Raw genomic sequence first — 22,683 nt, forward strand, 5'->3', positions numbered from 1 at the left:
CTTATAGATAACAGTAGTGTCATAGGTAGTGATAACAGGCTAACATATTTATACTAAAAGCCAAAAAAACTTTTGATTTCACTTTAAAATGTGCACATACATTTATATTAGATACTCCAAAGTACTTTTAATGTGTTCAAAAACATACAAAAGAAAATATGTTGTTAAACATTCACAACAAACATGGTATATCCAAAAAGCTAGTGTTACCATGGTACCATGTAAGGAAAACATATTACTATTGCACATGCACACATCCATGGCATTACAATGGTACCATGTCCAAAAACACTCTTAGCTGGTGATGCAAAAACATTTCCCTCCTTTAGAAACGGCCGACAAAGGACACACACTTTCAGCATTGGGTCTTGATTTGTTAATGAGGCCTCCCCCCCCTTTTCTATGGGTCTGAACTGGCGCCAACAGAAAGCAGTCATCCGCCCTAGTCCCTCCTCAATCCTCTAGATGGGACAGGAATAAACCTGCATATCCCACATTTATCCTGGGAAGAAAGTGTGAGAAAGTTTTTTTTTTTTTCTTCCCTTGCGGTGAAACTAAACTGTGCAGGGAGTGTTGTGTTCACTCTACTTTTTTTTTCAAATGCACATTAATTTGAAGGAAATCTCTCTCTCTCTCTCTCTCTCTCTCTTTCTCAGTACCTGCGCGGATGGATAACAGGGGCGGGCGCTTTCCGTCTCTAGCGTGAGAAGTCGTTCAGCTCAGAAGAGCTCGCGACGTTCAGAGTCCCACGCGACAGTGACATCAGCGCACGCGCACGCTCACGCGCGCTACGAGCTGAGAATCAAGCAGAGTTCCCACGAGCAGCAGCGACGAGAGACGCTCTCGAGAGAGACTGGGATTTATTTATTAATTAACACGGATATTTATTCAAACTCTTTTGCACTTTTTGGGAGATTTAAAGAAGACTTCAGGGCATCTATGAGAACTTCAGAAAGGATTTTAAAGAAGTTGTAACGCCGAGGCGGAGTTATGAACCGTTTCTTGGTGAAATTAACGCTACTGACGGCAGCATCGCTCGCGACGGTGGCACAAGGTATGCAACTCTAATAACTTTTGTTAAATGATATGCATTTAGTCATATGACTCTGTTTTGATTCATTTGATATTTCCAAACTGTTCTTGTTTTGTTTTGCTCGGAGATATTTCTGCAGAACTTGAGCTTTGAACGTCACTTGTTGCACAGAATAGTCTGATATTGGGATAAACACTTAAAAGTTATTGTCTTTCACAACTCTTTCTTTCATTTCCATTATTTTTTTAAGTTGCCTAGGCCTACTTTATTGGCTCTTTTTTTTTTTTTTTTGCATGAAACTATAGTACCAAAGCATCAATGAAAAAGACACAAACTACAAATATCATCAAGGTATCAATTGTTAAAAACTAACATAGAAAACAATAACATAGACTTTCAGTAAGTTATTAATATATAGCCTATTACAACACGCTCGCTTTTTCTTTCTAATACGGGGGTGTATAATAAATTGATATTCTTTAGTGATTCTGTTGAATTCAAAGTGTAATTCAGAGGAAGATTAATTTAGTGTATTTGGGGTAAATTGGACCACTTTTTGACAGCCGCCTCAAGAAGTGTTTCCAATGTGTCTAAAATCTCTCTTTTGAACTTGTTCATTGACTAATGTAACTTTGGCGAATAGTTTCTGTTCTTGTTATTGATGTAAAGATCACAGATGCATATCTTCACGTTAAGGCTGAGTAACTTAAGAACTTTATGACAGTGTAAGTGCTTGATTTCTGAAGTTATTGTGGTGGGTTTTTTTAGTGTTCAGGATTTTTTTGTCTGGTGTCCCTGATGTTGATTGAGTTGCATTGTGTGTGGAGTCTGGAGGAAAGCGATCTGTGAGTGAATGAATGAAGGGAGGGTGAGAAGGAGGGGGGTTGTGCTGTTGTTCTCGTGCGCTGGTAAACAATGGCTCGAGACAGTGTTTTATAGGCTCGTGCTGGACTCTGATTCCTTTTGTCCGCGCGGCGTGGGCTCTGCAGCTGTCGCGCGCGCCCCTAGATCCCCCCTCCTCTCTCCTCTCTCTCTCTCTCTCTCTCTCTCTCTCTCTCTCTCTCTCTCTCTCTCTCTCTCCTCTCTCTCTCCCCTCTCCCTCTCTCTCTCTCTTCCTCCTCCTCCTCCTCCTCCTCACACGCGCGCGACGCTCCACCAGGCCAGTGCCACGCTCCCGTAGAGGAACCGAGAGAAGACAGACAGGGAAATGACACAACTAGGCAGAAGGGATAGGAAACGAAACAGACGCTTATTCATGTTAAATTCTTCACATTTCAAGCCTGAGGTAAACCAGTGAAGAAGAGAAATTATGCTAACAAGAAGTTCTGTGGGGGTACCACGGTACAATAATGGTATTTATTGGACCAATATTGGACCAATATGGCAATTCCATGGTACTTTTGGTGTAGCCTATATGTATCATGTTATTAACATGATACTTCAAAGATGACCCATGGCCATTGAAAATGTAAGGAATTTCTGGAAAAGTAGCTTATAATTGATTATTTTTTTATTACTTAAAGGGACAGTTCACCCAAAAATTCTGTCATCATCTACTCTCCCTCAAGTTGTTTTAAACCTGTATCATTTTCTTTCTTCTTCTGAACCAGTTGATGGACCCCATTGAATTCCATAGTATTTTATTTTCTCCACATTATGGAAGTCAACGGGGTCCATAAACTTTTGGTTGGTTACTGACATTCTTGAAAATATCTTCTTTTGTGTTCAAGTGTTCGGAACAACTTGAGGGTGAGTAAATGATGACAGAATTAAAAATTTTGGGTGAACTATCCCTTTAACTTCCATTTCGTTTTATTATTCAATTTGATTAAATACTATTATTTAATATTTAATAACTCCTGGGAAAAGCGTAGAAAAAATGCTTAACTTTAAAATATTCATTTGGCAATCTCGATAAAATGACTTTCTGAACCTCTTTCCCATAACTAGGAATGACCGCAAAAAGTCACTTATTCAGCCAAAAATTAGCTTAGTAAGTTTTAAAATATTTGATATCCATTTTTGCGGCCTAGTCTGTGCATAGAAGTTTAAAGTTGTGCAACATCTGAATCAGAAACAAAAGATAAAGAAAAAAAAGGAGAATTAGTACCAGTGGTGTAATCTATAACAAGGACCAATCTGAGGGTTTTGACTAAGAGCTTTGTCTCTAGACAGTCGTTACCAATTAAAGACGGCCTGCAGGCAGCTGGTTTCATTCAACAAGTGCACAACTGCGGTTTATGGTGACTGGCTTCGATACGCTGTTAATCCCTAAAGTGTGACGTTGCACGCTCCTGCTAAAAAAAAAAATACTTTTCCCTCCATCATTGGACACATTTGGCTTATTAAACCATATTGAATGCTCACTCAAAGTCAAATGTGCACATCCCAACACTGTCAGCTAAACTTAAACCAGTGTGAAGCTGATATATTAATACTGAAACAGGAAGGACTGTATTCTGAGTTTAAACCCTTGTTAAAGGCTGACTGCCACATGGAGAGGGAATTGTAGAGAATGTGGAGCTATTTCCAGGCTCAGTGTTAGATAACTGGATTTTTCAGGATCCCTTTAGATGAATAGTCAAGAACCATTCATCAAGAACCCCCCTCCCTTCCAGTCCCCCATCAAAGTCAGTTATTCACAATTCAACAAAAGGCCAGTGGCTCTCCATCGGGGCCACAAAACAAAGGGCTCCGGGCCCTTTATTGATGTCTGTAGGTGGCAAGGTTCTTTTGTAAGGAAGTTAGCATGTGTGTTTGCATTGACAGGTGTGCTATGTGTTGTACAGGTGGGTGGGTGGGTGCAGGTATGACCTACAGGTGATTTGTGTGGTTTAGTTGACTACTGGGATGCACTAACAGATCTTTGTGTTTGTTTAGGGCAAAGATGCTCAGAATACTGTCAGAATGGAGGAATATGCGAGCTCAAGCCGAGCGGGGAAGCATCATGCAGGTACGTTTACAAAAACATTAAATCTGTACTCCTAACTGTTCAAGGTCCTTTGGAGAACCCAAAATGGTTCTTCTATGGGAAAACCCCCTTTTGGAACCATTATTTTTAAGAGTTTAGGAAGTTTTTATTCTCTAGTTCTGTGGAAAACCATTTTTTCTTTGGTGCTAGAATCCAAAAATGCGGATCTGAAAAACTTTATGAATCTCCAAAGAACCATATAGCAACTCTATATGCACCAGTTCTTTGTTGAACATTGAAGAACCTTTATTTTAAAGAGTGTAACATTGTTTTAAAAAATTGTTTTACAGGAAAATTCTCTATTTTCTACGTAAATTTCCCATTTTATTCAATGTGTTACTTGCTGTTAGTTTATAATAATTTTTTCAGTTTGCCTAGTAAAATGGTAGTAAAAGACCATGTGTTTAAAGAAAAGTGTGTGTATACCTGTGTATTTGTTTGTGAGCGGTGATCAACCATGTTGAGATTCCATCTGTAGGACCAAACCCTTCTTAGCAACCAGACAAAGCTCTCAGCATCTTTCGAGTGTGTGAGTGTGTGCGCATGTGCGAACATGCACGCGGCCATAGTCATTTGGTTTCAAACTTAGATAAAAGACCCCCCTACCAACCCCCCAGTAGTCCGTTGGTGCCCTGCTGCAGTGGGACGCTGCTTCTGTCAATGTCTATTCATGCCATTCAGCCCAACAGCTGGCCCTCACCTCCTATTGTCTCACACACACACTTAGCAAGCATGGAATAAAACTTGCATCTGTTCTTATAGGATGCATACACTAAGATTTCCTATGATTTTTCCGCCAAAATCAGATTTTGTTGTTTATTTTAGTCTTTTTTTTGCTTTTATCTGTTTTCTTACACTCTCGGGAGGCTCTCTGTATGTGTGTGTGAATGGTGTCTTTTTTTGGAGGGCAGATGGCGGAGGGGGTAATAAGATTGCAGGAGCTCATGAGAATGGCCTCTGTGTGTGTGTGAGACGCTTTAAAGTGGGGAAATTCAAATGCAAACAAGTGTGTGAGACTGTTAGTCGCATTTCTCTTTCTCCGTTTAATCTTGCGAAAATGTAATCTAGGAAAAGATTGCCATATCCTTTGTCACTTTTACACTTTCAAGTTCAAAATAAAATTGAATTTTGATTGCGAGGGATGTTTGCTTGGTGGTTCCTAGTTTATTATAGATGATTGATATGATTTTCTGCCTTTTTTGATGAAAACATGCGTTTTTGTCTGTGCATAAGTTGCCTCCATTATGTTGAATTTAAAAATAAAGGTTCTTTATTGGCATCTATGGTTCCATGAAGAACCCTTGAAGAACCCTATGGTTCCATGAAGAACCCCATGGAATCTTTCCATTCCACAAAAGGTTCTTAATGTATTCTTTAGTTTTTTTTAAAATGTTCTTCACACTAAGAAAACGGTTCAACAATGGTTCTTCTGTGGCATCACTGTGAAAAACCCCTTTTAACCTTTATTTTTAAGAATGTGAGGTTGCTTACTGGTCTGATGGTTCATATAGCTCAGATGTTCAGTGCAAATCTATGTTTTTTTTTTTTTTTTGTTTTTTTACTTTCAAGTTTATGACCCGGAGTATGAGTAATAATAACAGTGATAATTGCCTTAGCAAGTTGCTCTAATTAATCCATGAATCAGTTTAGCAAAGAAGAAAGGAAAAGAGAGATTTTATCTGTTGTGTTGCTTGCGCACACACATTCAGTGGGGGTCAAACCCTGAACATCCTGTTGTGATGATCCCGTCAATAAACAGGAAGAGCAGAGATATTTTTTTATCCCAGAAATATCTCATCTGAACTTTGACGCCTTTCCTGTGTGGTCCGAATCTCAGCCTTGGAAATTGTTTGTAAATCGCCAGTGTTTGTGAGTGCGTAAGCGTGTGGGGATTTCTCTGGCTTGTTGCATCTGAATTGAGGTCGGCGCTGCTTGAACTTGTTAAAGTTCACATGAACTTCTAACATTTAGTGAGAGGATGTCCTAGTTAAGGGTTTTCCTGTAATGATCTTTGATGACACAGGCTCATTTATAGAGCAAATAGCCTAATCTTCATGCGAACTTGTGAAACTCTGACAGTCTATAGTCATACTAGATTACATACTCTTTCTATACTGGGAAACTTGACCTATTTGGGTGATGCCATATTAAAACCACTTATTTCAAGTATTTGTAGGTGTGGTCAGAGTTATGGAGGTGTTATGTATTAGCGAAGGCTTGTTATGTATGCGCAGCTGTGTCGTTATTATCTAAACCAATTAAAAATCACTTTTGTTAATTGAAATGAAACGAATATTGGAATTCAGTTTGAAAAACTTTAACAAAAATAAAAAAAATGTTGCCTTTACAACTAACTGAAATAAAATAGGTTTAAGTTTGAGTGCTAAAATAACTAAAACTGAAAAAAAAAATAGTCAAATAGAAATATATAAAAACAAAACTTTAAAACATGACAAAAGCAGATGACAAAATGACTAAAAACTAAAATTAAAATATAAAACCGATAGCTAATTCAAAATATGAATGCATACTATAATAATAATACTAATAAAACATCCATTCACCATGTCTTTGATGGTCATTCAGATGTACTGATTAACGTAAACATTTTATTGAATTAAATAGTATTTTTAACTATTATTTTGTCTTGTGTTAATTCTTCTAAAGGCAGGATTTCACAAATCATTAGTGCACTCTGTCTTTCTAGAAGTCAGATGTTCCTGATTGTATCCTGATGATTAGGGAATGTCAACAGGTCCAACCCCATTCCATGCTTTTCCACATTTTTGGGCTTGGTTTTCCTAGAGCTCAGTGCTTTAGTGATGTGTATTGCAAAACGCGTGTCATAACGCAATTCATGATGCAACAAGGTCCCTGTGTGTTTTGTTAGGGTTTTTTTTCAGTATTTGAACATCATAAAAAGTTCTTTGACTCCTGAACATTCCACAACACCTGACATCACTTCTGGAACTGTCGGAATGCTGGAGGGTGGGAAGATAATTGGAAGCGTGGAATCAGAATTCCAGAGTTGTCATTTGAATCCTGGAATGCTGTGTGACCTTGTATCTCTGGTTGTGGTTGGATTGGTGACAGCTTTTGGCTGAGCATTTTAATGATGGCGAATCTACAGTGTGTGGTGTGTTTTAAATGCATCATCTCTAGACGAGACGTGTGTGTGCGATGTTGTGCATTACCAGAGTTATTTGTAGAATGAAACACTGTGTGTGTGTGTGAGCAGGAGACAGATCAATGTGATGAACATGCGGTTCTAAATGTGGCCTCGCACCAAAACCGTGTGAAACAGCTTGTGTCTGGACGCATGACTTTAGCTTTTTTACCTTTTGTTGAGTAACTTCTGCATTATAATATTTCACTTAAACTCTCACTTCCATGTCATGTGTCTGGTTTGTTTCTAATGCGTGGGTTTGCATGCACGGTTTATGGTTTAGCGACGTGCTTTCCTGCGATCCTCTTCTCTGAACTGAGTTTAAACCCGTAACAAGAGTTCAAAATCAACTCACTAAAGCTCTGAGAAAAACGCGATGGAACGGTTTTGTTGATGTAAGTGAAGTGAGCGACTTAAATCTAGTTAGTTAACACATTATAAGCTCACATGAACTAGCAATACGCGAAATATCTTTGACAGCATTGATTCATCTTTGTTAATGTTAGTCAATCAAAATACAACTCTTCATTGTTTGCTCATAATAGTTAACAGTGCATTACCTAGTGTTAACAGACACATCTTTTGATTTTAAAAATGTATTAGTAAATGTGGAAATGAGCATTTAAGATTAGCAACTGCTCTATTTTTTCATTGTTCATTCATGTTTACTAATGTTAGCAAGTTAAACTTTATTGTAAAGTGTTAATGATATATATAATATCTGATAAGTTCACTGCTTGTGGCCACCAAAACACAACACTCGTGCAACACGTTTAATTGAAATGTTTGCAAAGGTGTGAACCGTAAGAACACCGCTCTGAGGGCCAGACGGAGAAAACGAAAGTTTGTTGTTTTGATTCACACTGAGGGGCAGGAAGTCTGTGGTGTGAAAACACACACACACACACACACACACACACACTTGCACAGAAGGCCGTGGCAGCAGCAGATGGTAGACCAGCCCACTGGAATGGGGGGGTCTGTTGCCTGCAGTCACAAATGTGCTCAGGGGTCACAGGTCACCGCAGCATCTGTTCAGAGTCGAGTCTCACACACACTCCTGCTCTCGGACCTGTTGCCTCGACGGGCTGCAGATGACTTCTGCTGCTGCCTCGGGGGACAAAGAGAGAGACTGCGTTAATGCCTCAAGTAAACTCACACACTCATCTGCGCCTGCAAGTGTTTGCGTTGGGATGTCTCTATTATTAAACTACTGCATGTGATTTGCAGTTGCATTGTGATTATGGCTACCGATTAACATATTCACCAGATTTGTTGAGAAATGTATTTTATTTTTTAAAATATTACTATATTTTAGATTCATATATATATATATATATATATATATATATATATTTAAAATTTGAGTGCTGTCAAATTGATTATATTCACAAACTTTTATGTTAGATGTGATTAATCGATTAGACCGCACTAATACATTTATTTCTATTCATTTAATTTTTTTGATTACATTACACTGCAGTGCACTACATACAATATTAATATCTTTAAAAAGTTATGTAATATATTGTTACTACATTTATGTAGGTATATAACAATATATACATTTATTAAATTTTGGTTTCCATTTAATTTTTTTTTATTTTAAAGAGCAATAAATTCATTAAAATGCAATGCGCTACATTTTCAAAAAAAATTTAATATAGGCTATTATTGGCCAAATTTCAGTGTCAGTATCTGCAGTGATGTGTTTAATAAAGACAAAACGAATGAATGAAAGTGATAAATATGGATGAGAACAAATGTCAATCGAGATTCTGTGCAGATAAAAGTGAGATTTCCAATAGTTTGGGAGAGGCGGAGTTTTCTCTTCTCTTGGGAGCTGCCTTAGTGACCTTATGCCACTCGCCATGGCAACAGGCTTTGGGGGAGGGGCAGAGTACAGTGGGAGGGGCCTGCAGCACAGCTGCCCTTATTTATGCACACACCTGCTGCAGCACACACACACACACACTTGCATGAATAAAACGCACTGTATTTACTAAATCTTTTACTTTTGAGTTCACATTTTGAAATTTACTTTAGTGGCTGTTGAAGAAAGTGTTCAAATGTGTCATTTGTATGTGTCCATATTAGAGGGAGAGCATGTGACATGGTGTGTGTGTGTGTTCTTGTTGTTCCTGATCGCCCTGAGGAATTCAGATGAGTTAGAACAGTGTCTTTCTTTCACACACTGTTTATACACACACACACATACGTTTACTCAACCAACTAAATAAGAACATATCATAGATTTCTGCTGTTTTTGTATAAATAACCCTGACCTGAAGCCTAAAAGAAAACATTTGTTTGTATAAATAAATAAATAAATAAATAAATAAATAAATAAATACAAATAAAATAAATGAATATAAATATGAATAAATATATAAATGCATAAATATAAATGCATTAATAAATAAATATAAATAAATTGAAAGAATGCATATAAATCTGAATAAATAAATTAATATAAAATGCATATAGAAATATAAATGCATTAATAAATAAATATTAATATAAATAAATAGATATTAAAATAAATTATGCATCTAAGTAAACCTAACCATAATCCTAACAACACTTTTGCATTTCTAGAATTCAAAAAATAAAGTATTTATAAATAATAACTGTTCACTTGGAGGCTTTGTCATATTTAGCTCTGTAATTCTCAAAGTATTAAGTAATAATAATATAAACTTGTGTGCATTGTGTTTCTTTAGGTGTCCTGCAGACTTCGTCGGCCCCAAATGTCAGTTCCCAAACCCGTGCAGCCCGTCGCCGTGCCGTAACGGAGGCGTTTGCCGCGCACGGACGCAGGGGAATGACGTGGAGGTGACCTGCGACTGCGTCTTAGGATACAGCGATCCGCTCTGCCTGACACCTGTCAATCATGCCTGTATGAGCTCCCCGTGCCGTAACGGAGGCACCTGTTCTCTGCTCACGCTCGACACCTTTACCTGCCGCTGCCCACCTGGATGGTCAGGTATGACCATCACACACTTACATCACCCAGACTGGATGCTCTTCCTTGCGAGTTGGAACATAAGTTAACCTCTGCTTTTTCTTTCATGTGCATAGGTAAAACGTGCCAACAGGCCGACCCGTGTGCGTCGAACCCCTGTGCCAACGGTGGTAAATGTTTGGCGTTCGACTCGCACTACATCTGCAACTGCACTCCTAACTTCCACGGCCAGACGTGCCGGCAAGACGTGAACGAGTGCGCTCTCTCTTCCTCCCCCTGTCGTAACGGAGGCACCTGTATAAACGAGGTGGGCTCGTTCCTCTGCCGGTGCCCACCGGAGTACGCTGGCACACACTGCGAGCGCCTGTACCACCCGTGCCACCCCTCGCCCTGCAGGAATGGAGGGACCTGCTTACAGACCAGCGACACCTCCTATGCCTGCACTTGTCTGTCAGGTAAGTGTGCTTATTTGTGTGTCAAGTTTGCCATCTTTTTTTGGGGGGGGGGGGGGGGGTTGGGTTAACAAAAAAAAAAAGACACAAAAAAAGTGTGTGTGTGTGTGTGTGTGTGTGTGTGTGTGTGTGTGTGTGTGTGTGTGTGTGTGTGTGTGTGTGTGTGTGTGTGTGTGTGTGTGTGTGTGTATGTGTGTGTATGTATCCCAATCCCCCCCAAAAAAGTTGTGTATGTGTATTTAAATATATATTTAAATATGTTTAATACATTTATATATATGTATATGTGTGAATAAATGCAAAAATATATTTTTAAATAAATATAAAATTTAAAATATGAATAAGTATAAATGAAACAATATTTCTTTACATTTAAGTTGAATTTTGTAGACATTATTTCTACTCAGTTGCTTTTCATTTCAGCCTACAAAAGTTTAATAGTTGTAAAACCATATATAAATACAATAAAACAATATAAACAATAATAATAGTTTTGAAAACAATTAGCTTTTGTGTTAGCAGAAGCTGATAACCCTGCATGTGCTCAGTTACTCATTACCAGCATGTCAGTCTTGCATGGAATGCGGTGCTTTTTTGTTGTAGTTTATATTTAATCCCAATAAGTGACCAAGATGACTCAGATACTCACTCAAGCACATAAACACAATCCGTATACGCTCTCAGACTCTTTGATGTGTATTTAATGTGAATCATTTGTCTCTCGCAGGGTTCACGGGTCAAACGTGCGAGCATAACGTTGACGACTGCACCCAGCATGCCTGTGAGAATGGAGGCAGGTGTATAGACGGCGTCAATACGTACAACTGCCATTGCGACAAACACTGGACCGGTACTGCTTTGTTATACTTTACAATAACAATAATAATGCAATGAAAGAAATATTTCGCCTCACCTCGCATTTGACCTCTGACCCCTTCTTTCTTCAGGTCAGTACTGTACGGATGACGTAGACGAGTGTGAACTCTCGCCTAACGCTTGTCAGAACGGAGGAACGTGTCACAACACCATCGGCGGGTTCCACTGTGTGTGTGTGAACGGCTGGACGGGCGACGACTGCAGCGAGAACATCGACGACTGCGCCAGCGCAGCGTGTTCCCAAGGCGCCACATGCCACGATCGAGTCGCATCTTTCTTCTGCGAGTGTCCACATGGACGGACAGGTACGTTTGTACAAACTTCCTTTTTTTTTATCGCCATCTTAATTTTACCCAACAGTGTTATTTTAGTATTATTTATATTCTTTTATAGTTAGAGCTTGATGATGTTTTACACCGATGTTTACGGTAGCCATCAAAATAGAGCAAATCACCATTTGAATTGAACATGACGCTTCAAATAACAATTGTGTTGATTACTTTATGTGACCTGTGAAAAATGTATATGTTATTGAATCATTCATTCAGATTCAAAGAGATTTGTTAAAAAACACTGATTCATCCAGTAATGAAACAACTGAAGTATTTTGAAGTGAGTCATTGAATCATTCAATCAAGAGATTTGTTTAAAAATGCTGATTCATTCAGTAATGAAACAACTGAAGTATTTTGGAGTGAGTCAGTGAATCATTCAATTTAAAGAGATTCATTCAAAAACACTGATTCATTCAATAATGAAACAACTGAAGTATTTAGGAGTGAGTCAGTGAATCATTTATTCAAGAGATTTGTTAAAAAAACACTGATTCATTTAGTTATGAAACAAGTAAAGTATTTAGGAGTGAGTCATTGAATCATTAATTCAAGAGATTCGTAAAAAAAAAACTGATTCATCCAGTAATGAAACAAGTGAAGTCTTTGAGTGAGTCATTGAATCATTCATCCAAACCAATTTTTTTCCAATATTCATTCAAATTAATTAAACATTTTTTAAATAGACTGCAGCAGTTAATATGTAAGAACCTCTAGTAATGTACATGTTATTTTATTTAGTTGAATCGTGAGCTCTATTTGAAACAACAACAAAAAATTAATTCTCAATTTATCTAGAATCGTGCAGCTCTGATTATAGTATATATGTATGTTAAATTAGCTTTTATTTGTTTTCATTTGACTATTTATATACTGTTACAGTATTTATTTCATTATTCTAGTATTTATTATATTAAGGTTTCAGATTTAAGTTTTCTATTTATATTTTATTTTATTTTATTTCAGTGACCAAAAATGATCTTTAATAGTTTTAGCTAACAATAGCAGCACTGTTACCCTCAGGTCTTCTGTGTCACCTTGATGATGCCTGCATCAGTAACCCATGTCAGAAGGGGTCAAACTGCGACACCAACCCGGTGAGTGGAAAAGCCATCTGCACGTGTCCGCCCGGCTACACGGGATCAGCCTGCAACCAAGACATTGACGAGTGCTCGCTCGGTGAGAATCACATATGATTGGTTAGAAAGAATTTGAAATGCTGTACGATTTTTGCATTACAATAATGTTTGATTGATGGCATTTTAGGTGCAAACCCATGCGAGCATGGCGGACGCTGTCTCAACACTAAAGGCTCCTTCCAGTGCAAGTGTCTCCAAGGCTATGAAGGCCCGCGCTGTGAAATGGACGTTAATGAGTGCAAGTCAAACCCCTGCCAGAACGACGCCACCTGCCTCGACCAAATCGGTGGATTCCACTGTATCTGCATGCCAGGTACGGGTCTTTTACCATTTACCTGCGTCAAAAGCACATCACCGCTGTTGTCTGACTGATTGTTTTGATGTATAGGTTACGAGGGTGTGTTTTGTCAAATAAACACCGACGATTGTGCATCACAGCCTTGCCTCAATAACGGAAAATGCATCGACAAGATCAACTCGTTCCACTGCGACTGCCCCAAAGGTAACTTCACAATTTTTTGGAGATCTGATCATAAGAATTAGCCACGGTTATGTCTTTTTATAAATGTGCATTGTAGTTGAGCAATCAAAATAAACAAGGCATGTATTGATTTCTCTCCAGGGTTCTCTGGGAATTTATGTCAGGTGGATGTGGATGAGTGCGCCAGCACACCGTGTAAAAACGGCGCTAAGTGCACAGACGGACCAAACAAATACACCTGCGAATGCACTCCAGGTACAGTCTTATTCTGTATATTGTAGCAAGTGTTTCTCCCATTTGTAATGTGAGATGTGATATTTTCACCAAAAACCTTTCACATTTGTTTTCATTAAAATATTTCACCTTTTTCTGACCCTTTAGAATTAAAGTCATTTTTTTTGCAATTGTTACATACTGTATGTAAATTACCTGTATTATGATTGGCTAACCTCTTCGAATAGGAAATGAGTCACTGCCAACATTCTAAATATGTAACGATGGTTGTGATGTTTTCTTGCAACATCTTTCTGACCCTTAGAATTAGACAGTCTTTTTTTGTAACTGTTGCTGCGTCAGAAATCGAATATTTCCCTACTATATAGTTTGCGAAAAACTGTCCGCCAACAGTATGTCCGAATACATTGCATTTGAAAAACAGTAGGTAAAAAGTAGCGGGATGATCTACGGCTTCTGCTGAGATTCTTAAAGATGCATTTGATAGACACTTTACTATCCCATGAGGCCTCGGGAGAGGAGTTGTGAATAGCAGTGAAGCGACGCAACTGAATCCGTAGGTCACATGACTGTGACATAATGGCGGATGTAGTGCATCCAAATTTCATTCATACTACACATGCATACTATATAGAACATACTTTTTTTTAACGGTCACGAAGTTTCAAACCAAATGTAATACCTACAATATAATATACGATTTCGGACGCAACGTATTAAAAAAAATTCCATATGCAAATTTCCTGTGTTATGATTGGCTGTCCTCTTAGAATAGGAAATGAGTGTCACTGGCAACATTCTAAATACAGAATGTGGGTTTTCTGCAGGTTTTGCTGGCGCTCACTGTGAGTTGGACATCGACGAGTGTTTGTCGAGCCCTTGTCATTACGGCGTGTGTAGGGATGGCGTGGCCTCTTTCACCTGTGATTGTCGCCCTGGATTCACCGGCCGCCTGTGTGAGACCAACATAAACGAGTGCTTAAGCCAACCGTGCCGAAACGGAGGCACCTGTCAGGATCGAGAGAACTCGTACACCTGTACCTGCCCTAAAGGAACCACAGGTAACGCATGCACACACATAAAAACCCTTGCGAAGTATGACGGTGAGTACATGATGACACAGTTATCATGTCGTGATTGTGACCGCAGGTGTGAATTGCGAGATAAACATCGACGACTGCAAGAGTAAACCATGTGACTATGGAAAGTGCATCGACAAGATCAACGGCTACGAGTGTGTGTGTGAACCCGGATACACAGGTGAGTCAGTGCAGCATCTGTGTATGTGTGTGAGAACAGGTGGCCAGCGAAGTGCAGAGCTTGTGTATCAGATAACAGATATGACTTAGGACAGAGACTGCCTTTCCCAACTGGGACACACACAGGTGTGCTTTACATTAATGCTTCGGCCTGACTGATCACAAGAGTGACCCCTTTTTATGTTGTATTTAAGGAGAAAGGTACAATAGGCTTTGCTAAACCGTGAATATAGTCACGGCTAAAGGGCGGCCAACATACAAACATTAAGGACACAATCACATTTTTTTAAGTAAAATATATTCCACCTTATTTCTGACCCTTAGAATTAAACACCTGTTTGTATCTTAAGAATTCAATATGTAAATTTCCTGTATTATGATTGGATAACTTCTTCGGATAGGAAATAAGACATTGCCAACCTTCAAAAAACGGTCATTTATTTTATTTAGGGCTGATGTTGCCCACAATCTTCTTTTTTTCCCTTGTAAAAAGTTTTCCAACCTCAATTTAACAACTTTTTCTTCTATAAAACAGCATTGAGTGCAAAGCTGTAACAGTTTTTATATGCATGAATCTAAAAGTTAAAAAAGACTTTTAAAGTAATTAATTTAGCTAGATGCTAATACTTACATGCAAAAGCATACGGAGGAAACAAAAACACATTTTTTTAATGTTGTAGTATGTCCCAATACTGTCAAACATAATAAGAACATTAAGGACACAAATTGTCATTGCAACTTTATTTTATTAAGGGCTGATATTGCCTACAATCCTTTGTTCCATATAAGGAGAGGACAGTTCACTTTTCAACCTCAATTTTACTACTTTTTCCTACTAAAATAACTCTGAATGCTAAGCTAAAAAAGCTTAAGTGCTGCTTTTTGTGTATATGGATTATAAAGCATGGCCTCAAAGGCCTTATTGTTTGCTACATCATAAAAATGAATTAAAACAATCCCTGAAATGTAAACCAAGGTTAATGGTTAGCAGTATATGTGTGTTGCGCAGTAGCTAGGTGAACAGGTGTCCTTTAGCATCACTGAACAATTTGAGCAGTGCTATATGTATTATAGCAAGTATTACACTCAGTATAGTGTGTTTGTGAGAGAGAAACTGCAATAAAGTCCCATTGTTGTTAGAGAATCAAACAGTTACCCATTACCCTACAGAGGAGGGTTGTGTGTGTGTGTGTGTGTGTGTGTGTGTGTGTGTGTGTGTGTGTTGACGGGGTAATTGTTGTTCGGCCGTGTGTGAAATAGGGTCTGTCCTTTTGTATCTGCGAACAGCCCTCTGTAGGACCTGCCCTCCCCCCAGCGAGTGTGTGAGGGGTGTGTGAGCGGGTCTGAAAGACGGAAAGAAAGGAGGAATGAAAGAGCACAAGAGGGTGGAGGAAATCCTTTGTGCATTTGGAGCAGGGCTGGAGATTTGGGATGGGGCCCACACACACACACACACACACAATGGCAGACAAAAAACAAGAGGTCAACACACATATGAGTCCCGAGGAAAATTCCTTTACTACTGAGTTTTGTTTTTACATGCGTTTTAACTTATTGATAGTTTTAAGGTTCAAACTTTTGGATGGATCACTGTAAGACTCTTTGGAGGGCATCATCTGATATATAAGATGGTCAATTAGGAAAATGATTGACAGGCTTTTCTCCACACATATGAATGCAATATGAATGGCATTTAAGTTGTTTATTATCATGAAGATAATGTGATATTCACCTTAGAAACTACTTGATATCAATTTAACCTCCTTTACAGTCTCAAATTAGGTCAAACTTGGTTGTTTTTCAAGTTTCCTCAATTTCTCAGTTTCAGTTCTGCTGATGTAACTAGGGCCACTTGTGTATTTTGCTATATTTTGGGAAGCAATGACAGTAAAACATTTAGAGTGTTACAAAAGATAAAAAAAATATATATATTTTCAATTATTATTTAATATTTTCAAAATTGATCATAATAATAATGAGAAATATCATCATATTAGAATGATTTCTGAAGGATCATGTGACACTGAAGACTGGAGTAATGCTGCTGAAAATTCAGCTTTGATCACAGGAATAAATTATATTTAAACATTTTACAATAGGCAAGGCAAGTTTATTTATATAGCACATTTCATACACTATGGCAGTTCAAAGTGCTTTACATAGAAAGGAATTAAAATTACACACTATGGCAATTCAAAGTGCTTTGAGATTTTCCCATGATGGTTAGTTGTGATGGTTTAGTCGTGATATAAACAGTTTTGCCCACTTTTTACGACCAAATCAAGCCCATTCTGTATTATTTCACACTGAAAGTTCAGTTTTGCTATTAAAAGCAAGTTGCATTTTTCTGTTGTCTTACACACTATTTTAATACATATTGTTTTTCCTCACAGGCTCAATGTGTAACATCAACATTGACGACTGCGCGATAAACCCCTGTCATAACGGTGGCACCTGCATCGACGGGGTCAGCACCTTCACCTGCCTCTGTCCGGAGGGTTTTCGAGACGCCACCTGCCTCTCTCAGCACAACGAGTGCTCCAGCAACCCCTGTATTCACGGCAACTGCCTGGACCAGATCAACAGCTACAGATGCATGTGCGAGGCCGGCTGGACGGGACGCAACTGCGACATCAACATCAACGAGTGTTTGTCCAACCCGTGTGTGAATGGAGGCACCTGTAAGGACATGACCAGCGGCTACGTGTGCACTTGCAGAGCCGGCTTCAGCGGTAAGACGCGGTGTACCGATTCACATGCTATTCTTCCTAAATAGTATACAAATGCATTAGACCTACTCTGGCATAATATCAAAGTGTGCATGCTTTTTTGGGCTGATATTGCACACACTGCCCTGCATTAAGTAAGAGTAAGAGACGTGACCGTTCAGCTTTTTCTACTAACAATGGTATTGAATGCAACGTCAAAACAGCAGTTTTTAGATGTTTGAACCTAAAAGTTTAGTAAGAAATCTTAGCTAGCTAAGCTAATGCTTGCGTGTAATCGCCAACAGAGGGTTTGTGCAATTTTACGCAAGTTTTATAATATTGTATGCTTAGATTTTGCTGCCATGTCAAAATAAAATTTAATTTAATGAATCTCAGTAAATCTTTGTAGTCTGAAATGTCCAAAATAATACAATTAAAAATAAAAGTAATATTATTTTATATGATTTTCAATACATTATTTAAATAGAATTTAAATAAAATAAAAGTCTAAATTCACTCAAAAGTATGCATTTGCCTACTTTTATACATTTGCTGCTGTTTTGCATACAGGTATACAGTGTTTGATGACAAATCGTATGCCAGTTTGGCCTGGATTTTCAGTGGATTTTTTGACGCATGCATGCTTTTCAGGCTTAATTTAAATAAATAAAATGAATAAATAAATAAAAATTAATCATTTAAAAATAAAGTTATATTTTATTATATTTTTCAATACATTATTAAACTAAAATAAGTTTTAATACACTCAAAAGTATGCATTTGCACACTTGTACTTTTTCTTCTATCTGTCTGTCTGTCTGTCTATCTGTCTGTCTGTCTGTCTGTCTGTCAGTCGTTCAGTCTGTCTACAATCTTTTCTGCTATGTAAGAGAGATCATTTTTCTACAAAAAATGCACAGTTTTACTACATTAAATGCAAAATCCGAAAAAGCAGTTATTAAAAGTATTTTAATAGGAATTTAAAAGGAATTTAAGCTAATTATATTACACAATTGTATAACTTAGAATTTAAAAAGAAATAACATTGTAACACTACACACTCAAAAGCATATGTTTTCAGACTTTTGTACTTTTATTTCTGCACTTTGAGTGTGTAATGATTTAACGGGGTGTTTTCTTGCGTTTAGGTCCCAACTGCCAGACTAACATTAACGAGTGTGCATCCAACCCCTGCCTGAACCAGGGCTCCTGTATCGACGATGTGGCCGGATTCAAGTGCAACTGCATGTTGCCGTACACAGGTACAAACACACACACACACACACACAAACTTGTGCTCTGCTGAACTATTTGCCACCCAACACCCATTGTGCAGCTGTTTGTTTTTTTTTATTATGAAACGGCAAACTTTGCAGAGGTGTGCATAAAACTATCTGGGGATGTGAAATAACACCACTGTGTCGAGGGTGGCTACTCAAATAGGTCTATTTCCTGTTTGGCCTCTTCCTGTTTCCTGTTGAGGCAAAGAATTGACAATAGAAGGAAACTCCAAGTGACTTCCTGCTATGGCTGGTCACAGTGGAAACTGATAAGGAAGTGCCTGCAGGAACTGAGCTGGAAAAATGGAAAAATGGCAATAGAAGAGCGAGACTGAAAAAACAAAGAAAGATTAACTTCTGTGCTGAATCTACAGGCTTTTTTCCTTATTTTCTGCACTTATTTCTGAGGGGAAACCCTGCAAGATTAGTTTAAACATGGTCAAATGTTTACTACACTTATTGGTAGCAAGACACATATTCAAATTAGCTCAAATATTTAATAATTGAACATTCAAGGAGTGTACAATGTGCCTTTTTTACTGTATTGTTCCCATATTTTAGTATTATTGATACTATTATAGTTTTTACTAATATTTGTAAGTTTTTATTTGTTCGTTTTTTATAAAAAAAAAAAATGTCTATGTAGTTTTTATTAATTTTATTTCATTTCAATACTTCAGTTTAAACTAAATTGATTTGCCTTGGCAACTGAAATTAATTAGTTAACATTTTATTTAACGATGATAACCCTGACCTATACATCTTTTGCATCCATTTTGACACTTTCTCTATGTGTGTTTCAGGCGAGGTGTGTGAGAACATTTTGGCTCCCTGTGCGCAGCGTCCTTGTAAGAACGGAGGCATGTGTCGCGAATCGGAGGATTTTCTTAGTTTCTCCTGTGCTTGTCCTGCTGGATGGCAAGGTAAGAGTGAGTGCGAATTTGTTTGAGTTTCATGCTCTCTAAATGATCATCATCATCACTACACTCTCGCTACACAGGTCAGACTTGTGAGGTGGACTTTAACGAGTGTGTGAGGAATCCTTGCACTAACGGAGGGGTGTGTGAGAACCTGAGTGGTGGATACCAGTGCCGCTGCAACCCCGGATTCACCGGAGATCTGTGCGAGAACGACATTGACGACTGCGCACCAAGTAAGACATGGACAAACCCAGACAGCATTGTTGGGCATCATAGTTTGTGGTGCCCTTTAATCCTGCCTATAAAAACAACTTGCTAGGTTTTAAAATGGCCATTGTTTGAAACTTTAACCACACTACAATGACATTCAAAACTATATGTGGTTTTGACACTTTATTATGTTTTATGCTCTATTTAATGTCATTGCATCTCAGTTTAATGTGCATGACAAAAACTGAACAATATGTATTACTAAAGCAGTGCAAATAAAGCAAAATTATATTTAGGGGCATCATAGAACATTAGACGGTGCTTGTGATGCCCTATAATGCTGTCTATGCCACATATGCAGCTTGCTGGGCTTTAAAACATTAATAGTTTTAAAGGAAAGTCTTCATGATGTTTTATTTACATACATTTTGAATAATTTGTGGTAACTACTTGATAAACAAGAGTTATTAAAAGTTAAGATAAGCCTGAATATGGCAGTAATTGTAATTTACTCTCTCTCTCTCTCTCTCTCAGATCCGTGCAGTAACGGCGGTGTGTGTCAGGACCGTGTGAACGGCTTTATGTGTGTGTGTTTGGCTGGTTTCCGTGGGGAGCGCTGTGCAGAGGACATAGACGAGTGTGTGAGCGCCCCCTGCCGTAATGGAGGGAACTGCACCGACTGTGTCAACAGCTACACCTGCAGCTGCCCTGTAGGATTCAGCGGCATCAACTGTGAGATCAACACACCGGACTGCACTGAGAGGTAGACACTCCTTATTCCACCATACTGCCAAAAGTTGAGACCTTTTTACATAAAAATCACAAAGTCGATAAGAGATGATTCAGAGTGGACGTCACTTGCTGAATTTAAATGCATTTTAAATTCATTTAATTTTTTTCATTAAAATGCATTATTGTGATTTTTTGTTTGCATACGAAATATGTGTTGTTTCTTCTCTACAGCTCGTGTTTTAATGGTGGAACATGTGTGGATGGCATAAACTCGTTCTCATGCGTGTGTTTGCCGGGATTCACCGGGAATTACTGCCAGCATGACGTTAATGAGTGCGATTCGCGGCCGTGCCAAAACGGAGGCACCTGTCAGGACGGATACGGCACATACAAATGCACCTGCCCACACGGATACACCGGACTCAACTGCCAGGTACACAAACACACTAATGTAAATGTATATGTGCATACACACATGCATACACACATGCATAAATGCACACACGCATACTTACACGCACGCACACACACACAATATATATATATATAGGTATATTTTCATGATATAGATATATTTCACACGTTTTATCTACTGATGTGTGTTTTAGAGTCTGGTGCGCTGGTGTGACTCCTCTCCCTGTAAGAACGGTGGCTCATGTTGGCAGCAGGGGGCGTCTTTTACCTGCCAGTGTGCCAGTGGCTGGACGGGCATCTACTGCGACGTCCCCAGTGTCAGCTGTGAGGTTGCTGCCAAGCAGCAAGGTAACAATCACGGCTAAATAGACTACTACTACTCTACTAAACACTTAAAACTTAATAGGCTCAAAATAAAATATATTTTATGTGTAAGAAATATATAACATTTTAGATTGCGTGTTACATTTTGATAACTTTTGCAAAATTTGTCATTTCTGACCCTGAATGAAAGAATGAAAAAAATTTTTGAAATAGTTTCTCTGCATGTCATGTGACTATTCACCAATATCAGAGAACCATGAACATGCAAATGTGTTGTTAAATTATTGCAATTGTTGAAATATAAACTTCAGGGGCACTTCAAGTAAATATTTTAGGAGTTTTTAAAAGCAATTTAAACAAGCAGCCAAAAAACCCTTGTTTACCACATTAAAGTTGCACATAATAAACTAGCTGTCTCTCTCTTTCTCAGGAGTGTCTGTGGTCGTTCTGTGTCGTAATGCGGGTCAGTGTGTTGACGTCGGTAACACACACCTGTGCAGATGTCAGGCCGGATACATGGGCAGCTACTGTCAGGAGCAGGTGGATGAGTGCAAGCCGAACCCCTGCCAGAACGGGGCAACCTGCACCGACTACCTGGGCGGATACAGCTGTGAGGTACGAAAACATGCACATGTACACTGACATGCACATCATTTATATGAGATGGATAGGTAGGTGTATAGACAGACAGATGGATGGATAGATAGATGGATGGGTAGGTGGCTAGACAGACACATAAATAGATGGATGGATAGGTTGGTGGATGGATAGACGGACAGACAGATATAGACAGACAGACAGATATAGACAGACAGACAGACAGATGGATGGATGGATGGATGGGTAGGTGGCTAGACAGACACATAAATAGATGGATGGATAGGTTGGTGGATAGACAGACAGATAGATAGATAGATAGATAGATAGATAGATAGATAGATAGATAGATAGATAGATAGATAGATAGATAGACAGACAGACAGACAGACAGACAGACAGACAGACAGACAGACAGACAGACAGATAGATAGACAAACAGATAGATAGATAGACAGACAGACAGACAGACAGACAGACAGATAGATAGATAGATAGATAGATAGATAGATAGATAGATAGATAGATAGATAGATAGATAGATAGATAGATAGATAGATAGATAGATAGATAGATAGATAGATAGACAG

General features: G+C 38.5%; 1 protein-coding gene across 1 annotated transcript in view; it reads left to right on the forward strand.

The window, feature by feature from the left end:
* The first annotated feature begins 581 nt into the window (after positions 1 to 581).
* notch1a (notch receptor 1a) overlaps positions 582 to 22,683 on the forward strand; it is a 33,010-nt gene continuing 10,908 nt past the window's right edge. Inside the window, exons 1-20 of the mRNA XM_084386611.1 lie at positions 582 to 1,054; positions 3,914 to 3,986; positions 9,894 to 10,156; positions 10,252 to 10,590; positions 11,315 to 11,437; positions 11,535 to 11,768; positions 12,819 to 12,974; positions 13,062 to 13,247; positions 13,323 to 13,436; positions 13,557 to 13,670; positions 14,477 to 14,710; positions 14,799 to 14,909; positions 17,302 to 17,640; positions 18,765 to 18,878; positions 19,700 to 19,819; positions 19,897 to 20,049; positions 20,561 to 20,789; positions 20,990 to 21,191; positions 21,367 to 21,520; positions 21,927 to 22,111. Coding sequence (XP_084242737.1) covers positions 991 to 1,054; positions 3,914 to 3,986; positions 9,894 to 10,156; positions 10,252 to 10,590; positions 11,315 to 11,437; positions 11,535 to 11,768; positions 12,819 to 12,974; positions 13,062 to 13,247; positions 13,323 to 13,436; positions 13,557 to 13,670; positions 14,477 to 14,710; positions 14,799 to 14,909; positions 17,302 to 17,640; positions 18,765 to 18,878; positions 19,700 to 19,819; positions 19,897 to 20,049; positions 20,561 to 20,789; positions 20,990 to 21,191; positions 21,367 to 21,520; positions 21,927 to 22,111 — 3,507 coding nt within the window. The 5' untranslated portion in view covers positions 582 to 990. The remainder of the gene's footprint in view (positions 1,055 to 3,913; positions 3,987 to 9,893; positions 10,157 to 10,251; positions 10,591 to 11,314; positions 11,438 to 11,534; positions 11,769 to 12,818; positions 12,975 to 13,061; positions 13,248 to 13,322; positions 13,437 to 13,556; positions 13,671 to 14,476; positions 14,711 to 14,798; positions 14,910 to 17,301; positions 17,641 to 18,764; positions 18,879 to 19,699; positions 19,820 to 19,896; positions 20,050 to 20,560; positions 20,790 to 20,989; positions 21,192 to 21,366; positions 21,521 to 21,926; positions 22,112 to 22,683) is intronic.

The sequence above is a fragment of the Rutilus rutilus genome, assembly GCF_951802725.1.
Source record: "Rutilus rutilus genome assembly, chromosome: 18".
NCBI lineage: Eukaryota > Metazoa > Chordata > Actinopteri > Cypriniformes > Leuciscidae > Rutilus > Rutilus rutilus.